The sequence below is a fragment of the Piliocolobus tephrosceles genome, chromosome 11 (genome assembly GCF_002776525.5).
Source record: "Piliocolobus tephrosceles isolate RC106 chromosome 11, ASM277652v3, whole genome shotgun sequence".
NCBI lineage: Eukaryota > Metazoa > Chordata > Mammalia > Primates > Cercopithecidae > Piliocolobus > Piliocolobus tephrosceles.
Genome location: NC_045444.1, coordinates 64895111 through 64908544, shown reverse-complemented (window position 1 = coordinate 64908544; position 13434 = coordinate 64895111). Strand labels below are relative to the sequence as shown.

The following is a 13434-nucleotide window of genomic DNA, read 5'->3' as shown; positions in this document are numbered from 1 at the left end:
TACTCCATATAGAGTTGGTGGTCTCTCCTCAGTGTGCCCATAATATTGTCTATATATGTGTCTCTGTGTCATAATAATTTGATTATGGCTCTCTTTCTCCTAGAACTATCTTTGAATACCCCCCAAAATAGTTAATTATTACTAGGGCATCTTAGAAGGCTCCATGGAGGAAGTGGCATTTTAACTGCTCATGAAGGATAAATAAGAGAAGAAAACTGAGGAAAGATCATTCTGGGCTGAGGGAACAAGCATCAGCAAAACGTAGGGGCGTGTATAAGTGGAATATGGAAATGAGGCGAGAGCTTCTGTCTCTGAGAGCTATTTGCAGGCTCTCCTATCAAGTTCAGTTAAATCAAGAACAATGTTAAAATCTTTAAAACATAGTGACTAACCATTGCCTGAAATTTCTTACCGTGTTTAGACTGGGAGTTACGAGCTATTTAACTCTAGTCCCGTCAGGCATTGATGTTACTGAAAATGCATACAAACTTGTGTCAAATAATTTCTACTATTTCTATATCATCCAATTACATATTAATCTGTAGGTCTACAGACACATTTGATTTTATATAAACTCTGCTCAAGGAGAGTGATTTAAAATGATCTAATATTGCTTACATTGGTTAGCAAATGAGAAAATATAATTCCAGGGAAGCATAGTAATGTACCTTAATAAGAGATTAGCTCATGGAGGCAGTTTAATATTAATACTTTGGCAGAAAATTAAGAATTATTTATACTTTTTTTATTCTGGTTTATTGCTGATTAGAAGTAAATCGTGATTTGCTAATTACTAATCATCTTTCACTGGCCTATATTTCTTACTTATTTATATTATCTGATTCTATGTATGCATCTTTCTTCTGAATTATGAAACTTGGCTTTAAATGAAACCACCCAAGTCTTTGACATAAATTGTCCCAAATTGAAAAACATATAAACACAGAATTTATAAATATGATGTTTATATAATTAGTTTTTATGCTTAATAAACCTGTCAGCTCAGTGTTCTGCCCAAACAATCAACAATCCAAATAGATTTTTATATCTTTTCAATAAGTTGAAAACATTCAATAATTATTTTAAAAATTCTGAAAATGGGCTGGGGTTGGTAGCTAATGCCTGTAATCTCAGCACTTTGAGAGGCCAAGACAGGAGGATCTCTTGAGCCCAGAAGTCCGAGACCAACCTGGGCAACATAGCAAGACCTCATCTCTACAAAAACGAAAAAAACAACAAAAAAAATTAGCCAGGCCTAGTGTCGAGTGCCTATAGTCTGTAGTTTTTAACTATTAATACTTGGAGGATGAGGAGGGAGGATCGCTTGACCCCAAGAGATTGAGGCTGCAGTGAGCTATGATCGTGCCACTGCACTCTTAGCCTGTGTGACAGAGCAAAGGACCTTATCTCTAAAAATAAATAAATAAATAAAATGTTTAAAAATTAAAAATTCAGAAAATGTAGTTTTAGGTTTTATATAGGCTTTTATTGGAATCTACTGTTCTTTTTCTTTAAAAAAATGTGTTTAAGTGTTCTTAACTCTCTTTTTCTTTTTTAGGTAGAGATGCAGTTTCAGAGCTTAAAAGAATTTTATGAAACCAAAATGCCTCAGAAGGAGCAGGATGATGCTAAAGCCAAGCCTTGTTCTGACTCGATTGAGAAGCAGTGGCCGCTATTTTTAAAGAAGGGTTTTGTAACACAAGATCTAGGGCTTGAGTTCCTTAATTTAATAAACATGGTAAGAATGACATTAAATGGATCACACCTTCTGCAAGGATTACTCATCAAAGTCAAAATAATAATTTCAAAGGTTCAGCTGTCTATTAATCAGCAGTTCTCTCCTAGGAAGTTCTCATTAGCTTCATTCAACCTAGACCAGTCCCGAAGCCCAATATTTAAATGCTTACTTGGCCTAGAACTTTGGTTAGTTTATAACAGGAAGGTTGTTTTAACTATTAAGAAGAAAGAGTGACTGTAATCCAAATGCAACATTGTTATTATTAAATAGAGTCCGCAGAAGTCCACCCAAAAGTTCTGTTATGTTGAAAGCATGCAACAAGGTCCTTTCAAAATTTCTAGGGGCTAAAGACAACTTCTAAGATGAATCTTCTTTTGAAGAGTTTCTTACCTTAGCAGATCTTTTTGTTGTAAAGGTCGGTTGCATTTAGAAAAATATCCTAACCTTTAGCTGTCTTGAATTATGTCTGTAAAATATTCTAGAATCCTTATATCCACCCATAACCGATATAAAATTCCCTATAGGATACTTAATAGATGCTTAGTCCACTTCTCTTTCAATACCTCAAGTATTTTCCTAATGAAACTGCTCATTTCATTGTTGGAGAATGCCAGCGGCTAGAAAACTTTTTTTTTTTTTAATGTTAAATATATCTGTTTCCATATCTACTCCTAATCTTCTGTAGCTACACAGGGACAAAAAGTATTCATATTTAATTTCTCTTATATATGAAAGTCCTTCCAACATTAAAAACAGTTGCTATGTCTGAGTGTTTTCTGCAGCATTAAAAATCCTTTCCATCATTTATGAAGGAGCTTTATTTTTCTTTCTATGCTGATCCTCCCTTCTCAGGATTTTCTATGGTTTGTCGAGATCATTCATTACATGTAACCAAAGAGTGAACTACAGGTGCAACACAGAGTACAATAAACTGGACATTATTATTTACTAATGAGACCTACAATTATGCTAACGTTTTTAGCAGTAGTTTCACTTTGCTGGTACATATTAAGCTTGTGATAAAACAAAACTCTCATAATATTTTTATTGCAGCTTCTGTCAAACCATGTCTCTCCCATATTATACCTGTATCAGCCATTTACCTTTTTTATACAAATGTGAGTTTTTATATATTTTCTTATTTAATTTTATTTTGTTATTCTTCACACATGATCCCATCTTGCTAAACTAATTTGAACCTATCTAGTATATTAGCCATCTGTCTTGGGTTTAATTCTGTAGATATGACAAGTAAGCGTTCTATGGCAGCAATTAGTTCTTAAATATAAATGCCTAAAGGGCAGATTGACATTCCAGTTCATGAAGCAGTCTATTGATTAACCAGTTTTTAAAATAATCATGAATGCTCCCAATAATACTTAATTCAGCCACTACTTCATAATCTTTGTATTAAGTCTATAATGGGAGACTTTCTCAAATAAACTGCTCAAAAGAAGGTTTACCTACCTAGTATCCTATCAATGACACAGACATAATTTGACACAAATCAGGTTGGCTCCTAGTGATCAAGGCATTCTTTCCAAAATGCTCACAAAGTGCTTGATAAGTAATGAACTTATTGCACTGATTTTCAGTGTGAAGCTTACCAATCTGTAAATTGTGTAATCCATCCTTTCCTCCTTTTGAAAATCAGGGCATTTTCTGTTCTCTAATTTTATAGCCCTTCTAGTTTCTGTAGATTTTCAAAGATAACTGACAGCTGCAATTTTCTCTGTACCTGAGATGTGATTAATCTCAGTCTGGAGCCTGAATTCATTTGGAAGAGTTAGGGTCTAACTACCCTCATCTACTTTGAGCTACAATTTTCTCTTTGTCTTGTTTCAACTTTTGTTGTTTGAAGACCATTCTTGTTAAACCTACTTGGAAATAAAATATACATTAGCTAATTCTAATTTATCCAACACTATCCTTAAGCATTAAAGAAAACTTGCTAAGCAATTTGCCCATGTACCTATGTGATCTAGGTACTTCACTGTAAAGAAAAAATTATTTTTCGTTTAGAACATTTAGAACATGTATTATCCATCTATCTCTCTCTCTGTCTCTCTCTCACACTTTTACATGGTTCAATCAATCTTCTCCCATCTGTTGATTACGTATGTTTGTGATTTACCTAAGGGAATTCAAATACTTTCAAACTGCATAATTTTGTCTATCTTATTACTAACTTCATTTCAGAAATTTTAGTTCTGGAATCTACAGTTGGTACTTTTATTTATTAGAGTTAAATTGCTGACGAAATTGTTTCTTGTCTGCACTTTTCCCATCCTTCCAATACTTTCTTGAACCATATTAACCCTAGGCACTTAAAGTGCTTGTCAGCTAACTACAACATTTGGATCTGGAGCTCTTTCTTTCTTTTATTCCTTTCTTTCTTTCTTTCTTTTTTTTTTTTTTAGATGGAGTCTCGCTCTGTCACCCAGGCTGGAGTGCAGTGGCGCAATCTCAGCTCCCTTCAACCTCCAGCTCCCGGGTTCAAGTGATTCTCATGCCTCAGTCCCTAGATTAGCTGGAATTACAGGTGCCCGCCACCAGGCCCAGCAAATAATTGTATTTTTAGTAGAGACGGGGTTTCACCATGTTGGCCAGGCTGGTCTCGAACTCCTGACTTCAAGTGATCTGCCCACCTTGGCCTCCCAAAGTGCTGGGATTACAGGCATGAACCACAGTACCCAGGCGATCTGGAGCTGTTTCTATTGTCTAATTTTTCACTTGGTTTCCAGTCCTGTAGTCCTGTGTCTTGGCAGAACTAGTGAATATTTATCAAATGCCAGACATTATGTATAAAAAATTGGAGGATCGGCAGATGGTGTTTTCTTCTTCTAGAAAAGGTCACCCTTCTTTCTCCAGGCAGGTGTTGGTGGGCAATCACTGAAGCCAATCAGAAGCTGGCAGAGTTGGGTTTGCAGTATAGTCCTGTCCCCTCAGGCTCCCAGAGTTTTGTATTAAGAGCCAGGCGCTTTCTCTGAGATCTGTGCCCCTGGCAGGTCGCAAACTCCAATCTTTGTTTGGGTAGTCTGCTGAAAAACTCCACTCTGCTTTTCAGAGGCCTTTAGCTTAGGTTTTTTAATCCACTGCCCCATATACCCCCACTATTTTGTCAATCTTCTTTAGAAGAAGATCATTGTGCTTGAAGCCCTCCAAGTGTCTGCCAAAATCTCTGTTGGTTACTCTGCTCCAGGGAAGTCTCGATTATCAGCCTCCTGTCTGCACAGAATTGGGAAATCCCCCTGGGATGACAGGTGAGCTCACCACTGTGAGGTTCTTCTCTCTCTGGAGTCAGCCTCTCTAGTTCTGGTTGCAGAGCAGCTCTCTGCTTCCTTCAAATGGATTCCCTCTGCATTTTACCTAGCTTTTCTAGGTATTCTAAGCAAAAGCACTGCTCTGCCCCTGGCTACTCCATTCTACCCAGAAGTCCTTTGTTACTTATTTAGAATGTTTAAGATTGTACAGTCAGATTTTCATTTTTAAAGATCTGCAACAATAACTCATTCCAAATTATATTTTGTATCTACATCTAAATAAACTTAAGTTATCATAATATTCAATGCCTACTTAGATCTCCCAGAAATAGCATGTATTTTACTACTGTGCTTTGGTGATCTTTTATCTTGATGTCATAAACATGGTCACTCTACCCCAAGGTATTTGCCACTGTCATACGATAAATAAGTTCCTCCTTATTGATTAAAATTAAAGCCCACATGATAATGAAATTTATTGGTTAGCAACATTTGGAGAGATGAAATTGTTGGTAAAGTAAGTAAAACAATTTTTTTCATTCTCATCATATCTTTTGGACCACTAGGCTTTTAAACAAACATTATTGTTGAATCATGGTGACCAGTTTGCTCGTCAAGAAGGCAGAGGCTAGCTGGTATATTCAATTGAGTGTTCTGTTCTTTATTGGGTTGTCGTGGCTCAAATTTTCAAGCCAGAAATAGAAAATTTTTCAGTTCATCTAAAAATCATTAAGATCAGAGAAACTGATTCAGGTTCAAATTATGACAGATGTCTTGATGAAAGTTCCAATTTATTTATTTATAATGGTCAGTACCAAGAATGCTATCTGGGATACAGCCTTCCTATTATCAAGGTATCTGACAAGTAAGACATCAGAAAACCATTCATGGTGCATGAATACAAGTGAAAAATGAATGCTTTAGTGGCCTATTTAGACTGGATTATGGCAAAAATTTTCCATGCCCTACATGGAAGTAAAATGAGTACTGTGTTTACTGATTAGACCTCAGGCAAATTATTCAATCTTCTTGAGTGGCCAAAATATTCATCTGCCAAATACAGGATCACTTTTCACAGATCCTACTAGCTAGACATCTACGAATCTTACTATAGCTCTCCTTTCTCTAGACCTCACTCAGAATCCACCATATCCTTCTGATTAAAGTTGTCATTGGCATGCTGCAGTTTCAAAATTTATGTTAAATTATATAGTACATTACATTCTGGTTAATCATTTCTTTAAAATATGTGAAAGATAACTTTATAATATAGATAAAAGTATAATTTGGGGTGGATTCTGCTGAGTTGTCTAATATCTTTCATAATTTATTATGTATTGTTATTAATAAGGAGAGAATATATCATTTTATTACTAGATTATTAATTTCATGGAGGAAATCTCACTCAGGACCTACAAATATATATATTTTTTGGAATTAGTTGCCACTTTATAATGTATAAAATTATATAAAAATATAAGTGCACAATATCAGTATCATTTAAAATAATTTTAAAATAAAATGGCCTATCTTTAAAATATCCTGTTAAATATTTATGATACTATCAATTGCTGTCATTGAGATGATAGAAATTTGAAGATTTATTGAGAAAGACTGGCTACTAAAAAACATAATAACTGTTTTGCCAAATGAATGTTCTTGTGCATTTTTTAAATGTTTCTACAGAAATAAAGCACGCGTAGTCTTACTCTTTGCTCCTATTATCATTTTACCACTAATTGAATTTCCCCTTGTTTAAAACCATTGTTTAAAAGATTTCTAATCAGTAAAGCAGAACATATGAAAGCTTGGAAGTGAAATCTTCGATTTTAGATACCGTGCTTACGGTGTATGATGTAGTTCTGAATACAGAGATACAGACCCATTTCAGTTCTCACAAAATGGAGGAACTTGAGAAACAGCAAAGAACGTTTAAAATAATTGCAATGTATACAATGGAATAGTTTAAAGAAAAAGAAAAACACTGGTCCCGAACAATCTGTCCCCTCCTATTCCTCAGTACTGATATTTTGATGTATTCTAATGAGCGTGTTAGAATAAAAGATGGAGTATCTTTAAAATGCATATAGGTATACTTATACGCATGTTTTAAATCTTGACTTCAAAAATTCTGGATCCCCTGCTCATTAAATAATCTTTTAAACCCCAGGAAATAACCAGACCCTAGGTAGGAATTCAAACACCCGTTGGGTCTTGAAGAACTCGGGACCTGACGTCTAAGAACAGTATGTGGGTTCCGAGAGCTGAACTGTGCCTCTGCGCAGGGAGTTCGAACTTGTTGGGATGTGAGAACCGTGCTCTGCTTTGGCTGTGATAAAGAATCTGCCTTGTCAAATAGTTATATACAACAAAAAGCTGTATCTCTTGGGAAAGAAAAGCTATTATATGAATTATTAATTTAACAGGCAAAAGAGAACGAGATATTAAATGTGGAAAATGAAGTGTACATCGTGAAGAACATCATGGAAAACCAGAAAGCAGAACGGGAAGAACTTAGCCTCCTTCGGCTGGCATGGCAGCTTAAAGCCACGGAAAGCAAGCCTGTCAAACAGCAGTGGGCGGCATTCAAAGAGCAACTTAAAAAGGTGAGGCAAGGGACAATGGGGTGTGAAAAGGAATGAAATTCTGACACAGGCTAACATGAGCGAACCTCGAAAACACTAGCTAAGTGAAATAAGCCAAACACAAAAGGATAAATATCGTGTGATTCCACTTATAAATGAGGTCCCTGTAGTCAAACTCATAGAGGCAGAAAGCAGAATGTAGGTTACCAGGGGCTGGGAGAGAGAAGGAGGGAATGGGGAGTTGTTTAATGGGTGCAGAGTTTCTGGTTGGGATGATGAACAAGTTCTGGAGATGGATGGTGGTGATGGTGATTGCACAATGATGTGAATGTATTAAATATGATGCCTCTGAAATGTACACCCCAAAATGGTAAACATGGTAACTTTTATTATGTATATTTTACCACAATAAAACCAAAAAAGGCAGCAGAAACCAAGGGCCTTACTCCTTGGTTGTTTAGAACCCTGAGCTCATGCCACATCCTGAGTGTTTTCATAGGGTTTGAAAAATTTGATCACACTCTGTCATTACTAGAATGACCACATTTGCTGGAGATGTCAAAGAAAATGCATGTGTAACTGTCCGATATTTATTTCAGACTACTCACAACTTAAAACTTCTTCAGGAAGTACTTATGCCTGTGTCTGCACTTGACCTTGGAGGGAGCCTCCAGTTCATTTTAGAGCTACGACAAAAATGGAATGACATGAAGCCTCAGTTCCAGGTGAAGAAATATATTGCTGGATTTGGGTGAATGGAAAAAATATTTAAAACTGTTTGGTTGCAGTTTACCTGATTAATTGTAATAGGCTGGTGAATTTCTGTTTTTTAAACAAAAGTATTGCTTGTCTAAAAATCCACTGTAGAGACATTTTTCTTACTGTTTTCCTGCATTCTTTTGAATTTGATGATATACCAACATTTGGGCTACAAAATGTCCTAAACAGATTTTTAGCTTAGATTTTTAAAATTCACATGGCTAATTAAACTAGTAATATATTTATCCTGTATTTTCACTCTAATTCTTTTCCTGGGGAGTGCAGAGGTGTTTTAAATTGAGACATCTCAGAACAAGGATGGGCAACCTCGGGCCCAGAGGCTCTGCTGCCCTGGGTCCCTGAGGTGACCACTGTTATGTCACTGTCCTCACCCACCAGCACCCCAGGCATGTACCATCACCCCAGGAATTTTGCTGTGCTCTCCACTCCACCTCTCAGAATATGAGCAACAAAACCACAAGTCATGTTCCTGACCCTGACTGCTTAACATAGTCCCTATTTCCCTACCTCTTGCCTCTCCAAAATGTGACACAACTGCCAAAAATTGCCAGCTGCTAGTCACATCATACTTCTGCCTGGATTCTTATGCTTTGCTGCAAAATTTAGATACCTGTGTTTCTAGCTGTCACTACTTCATAAATGTGGGCCTCAAAGAATCCCAGAATCAGAAGATTGAAGATTCCTTTAGGGAACTGTAGGTTCCTTTAAGACAAAAACCAATGTAAAACATAACCACCACGCCTGCTACACACAAACACACCCACCACTGTAACCCACAGCAAACTCTTTAAAACTCTCAGCAAATGTGACTGGCCTATATTAGGTTCTTTAATACACCCTATGTTATCTGCTTATATGTGTTTTGTTTGTGTGCACGTTTGCATGTACATGTAAGTTCCTCTAAATCAGGACCATTGCCACACTTCTTTAGCCCTGTCACTGTGGTGCACATATATTTGATGCCCAAATGCTTAAACTCAAAGACCCTTTTTAGGTCACTCTTCTGAAAAATTATCTCCTTAGTCTAAATCATTTCCATTACCCAGCTTTTTGGAAGTAAATCCACTGAGCCGGTGCATACCTCAAAATAAACATGCTCCTGTATTCACCAAAAAAATAAAAAATAAAAATAAAAAATCATTTCCATTGCTTTTATCTTTCATACAAAAGATCTACACTTGAAATTATAGTAGCATTCTCTCTCTTTCTCTCACTCTGTCTCTCTCTTTTTTTTTTTTTTTTTTGAGACAAAGTCTTACTCTGTTGCCCAGGCTAGAGTGCAGTAGCACAATTTTGTCTTGCTGCAGGCTTTGCCTCCCAGGTTCAAGTGATTCTCTTGTCTCAGCCTCTGGGGTAGCTGGGATTACAGGTGTATGCCACCACGCCCAGCTAATTTTTGTACTTTTAGTAGAGACAGGGTTTTGCCATATTGGCTAGGGTGGTCTTGAACTCCTGCCCTCAGGTGGTCCACCCTCCTTGGCCTCCCAAAGTGCTGGGATTACAGACGTGAGCCACCGTGCCCAGCCTACAGTAGCATTCTCTTTAAAGTATGCCCCCATTGTAAATTCTATTCCAGAATCTGGATTCCCATAAGGGGTATCTGAGCAATGCCGGGTGAAAGAGAAGGCAGTTTATCCTTTCCTACATGTGATGGCTATTTGTGGATCATGGGATGACTGCTTTTGAAACAGTCTGTCTACTATGCTGTTCAGCTGGTGGTTCATTCTGATCATTCTTTTATCACAGAGCACAAGTTATTCCCCTGATATATTTTTACACTCATCTCCTCATGGTGTTTTTACCATACCACCTGATTCTGTATTAAATATCAGAGATAATCATGGGGCTGCACAAAATATCTAAAATACATTTACTTAACAGATGAATAGAATATTCAGTATGCCATAGAAATGTATGACTTTGTTTTTCCACATAGCTTTGAAACATTTTTGCATTGCTCATGCTATTTTTTTTTTTTAATTCTCAGATGAATATAGAAAAACGTATCTCTATCATCCAGCACAATGCCCAAATTTTTTGGAGGGTGGGGCATTCATATTAAGTATTTGTTGACAAATGAATGAATGATTAATTGTTTAGACTTTTATATTGTCAGTTGTAAAGTAAAAAAGTTCTTTAAAAGCAAAATTTTTTATCACTTTCAATATTTTAGCAATTAAATGATGAGGTTCAGTACATTATGAAAGAATCAGAGGAGTTAACTGGCAAAGGAGCCCCTGTAAAAGAAAAGTCTCAACAACTGAAGGACCTCATTCACCTCCAACAAAAACAGAAAGAGAGAATCCAGGATTACGAGGATATCCTGTACAAGGTGGTCCAGTTCCATCAAGTCAAGGAGGCGGTAAGGCTTCGAAGGGATGTTTGAAAAATCCTGAGTTTTAAACTATGCAATTAAAAATGAATTATTAAATAATAAAGGCCAAATTGTATCTTCTAATATCAGAAGTTTACACAATCTGGCCCCTATCTTTACTCTCACTATGTTCCTATTCTTCCTTTTGTTCCAGACAAACTGAGCTCTTCATCCCTCAGAAATGATGCACACATATCTAACTCCAACCCTTGACTCTCAGGCTGCCATTATTTGACAAGTCTGTCTTTCTCCTCCCTCTTATCTAAATCCTATACCTCCTTCCAACAATCCTACCTCACTTGGAGTGATTTCTCTCTCTTCAAAAATCCTAGAGCTCATTGTTTATTCCACATGTCTTGCATTTTACTATCTTGATTCTTAATGACTTTTTGATAAGCGTAGCTTCCCTCCCCTACCCTCTGCCCCGCCCAATTCAGTTGTAGGCTCTTTGAGGGCAGAAACCAAGTTCAATTTTTTTTTTTTTTTTTTTTTTTGCACTTCAAGTACCTGACATCATGGAATGCTATTTGTTGGTGGCATTTTTACAAAAACTTCATAGTAATGGTCTCTATTAACATAAGATGGAGGAATATTAATTAATATCCCTTTAAAATAACCTCTAAATTTACTCAGAGCACAGGCCTAGATCTTGCTAAGGTTTTGGTTCATGACCAAAAAGAATTTCCTTCTTTAATGGAACTGACGACATTAGCAGTTCAATTTTACCACCATTGGATTTGCAGCATTCTAACACTTATTTGGCTAATGCCAACAGTTTATAGATGGCCTTGGCAGCATTTTGACCAGCTAGCAAAATGTGCTATAGAAATTAGGCTTAAAAAAAAAATCTGTCTTCATATAAAACCCAGGTTAATTGTTAATGCCCTAAATTTTAGCTGCGACATCTCATCAGATCAAGAGAGCTGGAGTTTGTAGAGCAGCCGAAGGAACTGGGTGATGCTCACGATGTGCAGATTCACCTCTGGTGCTCTCAGGAAAAGCAAGCACGTGTAGATCATCTCCACAGACTGGCCCTTTCCTTAGGAGTGGACATCATCTCATCAGTGCAGCGGCCTGTAAGCATCCAACAACACCATCATTTAGACTCAGTTCTAACTGGGGCTTGGGCTAGCATATGAAAGAAACCAGGCAGATTGCTTAGTATATGTTAAATTTAAAAATAAATTAAACCATTGGGGTAGTTATTTGTGATTCATTTCTACCCTCTGTCAAGAGAAAAAATTTTAAGTAGAAAATCTGAATATAAAAGTCTTGTTGAATACCTCTATTCTCATAAAAAAATTTTTAAGAGTATTTATATAGTAGATCTATATAGTCCAGTGTCTAAGTCACTTTTTTGCCTTTGACATGTGCCTAATGCAACTAAAAAACTAAAGTTTTAATTTTATTTAACTTGCATTAATTTAAACACAAATTTAAAAATTGATCATCAGTATAGTTATTGGAAAACTTTTAAGTATGTTGGGAGCAATTTGGGTATGGGAATCAACTTTTGAAACTGTAAATTAAAAAAATTAAAATACAGATCAAATATTTCTGATCAAAATTTAGCAACAAGTGAGGATGCTCAAAGTATGAAATACACACCAGATTTCAAAGAGGTATTATGAAAAGCAATCATATTAGTATTTTTTATATTACTTACATGTTAAAATGGTGATATTTGGACATAGTTGGTTATTATATTATAAAAATTAATTTTACTCTATCTTTTTATTTGATTTTTTGATATGACTACTAGGCAATTTTAAATTATTTTTGTGTTTACATTCTATTTTTGTTGGCCAAGGAAGGCTGTTTTAGCATTGCTGATCTGGAAGACCATCTAGATCTTAGAGTTCACCCAGGCCAGAGTTATCATTTTATGGATGAAGAATGTGAGGCAAACAGAAATTCCCACCTTACCCATAAAAGCCCAGAATGGAGCAGTCCAAGTCTCCTGATTCTAGCCAGGGCTCATTGGATTTGTTTGATTGCCACTGTCAGACTTCAAAAGAGGGGCCTAAAAGAGAAGGAAATATTCCCAGATCAAATTTTCATCAATAATACACTGGACATTGATTCTTAAAAAAAAAAAAAATCCTTCTTCAGCCTGGGCACATTGACTCACTCCTGTAATCCCAGCACTTTAGGAGGCCAAGAAGTTCAAGACCAGCCTGGCCAACATGGCAAAACTCTGTCTATTAAAACTACAAAAATTAGCCAGGCATGGTATTACATGCCTGTAATCCCAGTTACTGGGGAGGCTGAGGTAGGAGAATCGCTTGAACTCAGGAGGGAGAGGTTGCAGTGAGTCAAGATCCAGCCATTGCACTCCAGCCTGGGCAACAGAGTGAATAAGACTCCATCTCAAAACACACACACACACACACACACACACACACACAAACCACCACTACCAACAAACACAAAACAAAACAAAAAAATCCTTCTCCAGATTTCTAACTTGAGGGGAGAAAAGATTATGTTTACTCTAACAATAGGTATAACATTAACAGAATCACAATGGCCCATTTTATTTTAAAGTACATGTAAGATATCCACTAAACTATATGAAATGCAGTGAATCTAAAATATATATTTTTTAAAATGAAAGATATAGAAATACAAATTATCTGCTGTTGTTAATGGAATTGGTTTTTTGCCAGGAAAGAGCTTTCTTTTTAAAAAGTT

General features: G+C 36.3%; 1 protein-coding gene and 1 long non-coding RNA gene across 2 annotated transcripts in view; one reads left to right on the top strand and one right to left on the bottom strand.

The window, feature by feature from the left end:
- Window positions 1-13434, top strand: part of CCDC141 (coiled-coil domain containing 141) — a 208812-nt gene that overhangs the window by 161758 nt on the left and 33620 nt on the right. The window contains exons 12-16 of the mRNA XM_023212346.1: window positions 1559-1738; window positions 7428-7607; window positions 8186-8311; window positions 10540-10728; window positions 11637-11816. Of these exons, the coding sequence (XP_023068114.1) occupies window positions 1559-1738; window positions 7428-7607; window positions 8186-8311; window positions 10540-10728; window positions 11637-11816 (855 nt within the window). The remainder of the gene's footprint in view (window positions 1-1558; window positions 1739-7427; window positions 7608-8185; window positions 8312-10539; window positions 10729-11636; window positions 11817-13434) is intronic.
- Window positions 11212-13434, bottom strand: part of LOC111542782 — a 52457-nt gene continuing 50234 nt past the window's right edge. Inside the window, exons 2-3 of the long non-coding RNA XR_002731659.1 lie at window positions 12667-12763; window positions 11212-11814 (exon numbers count right to left, since the gene is read on the bottom strand). This is a non-coding gene — a long non-coding RNA (uncharacterized LOC111542782). The remainder of the gene's footprint in view (window positions 11815-12666; window positions 12764-13434) is intronic.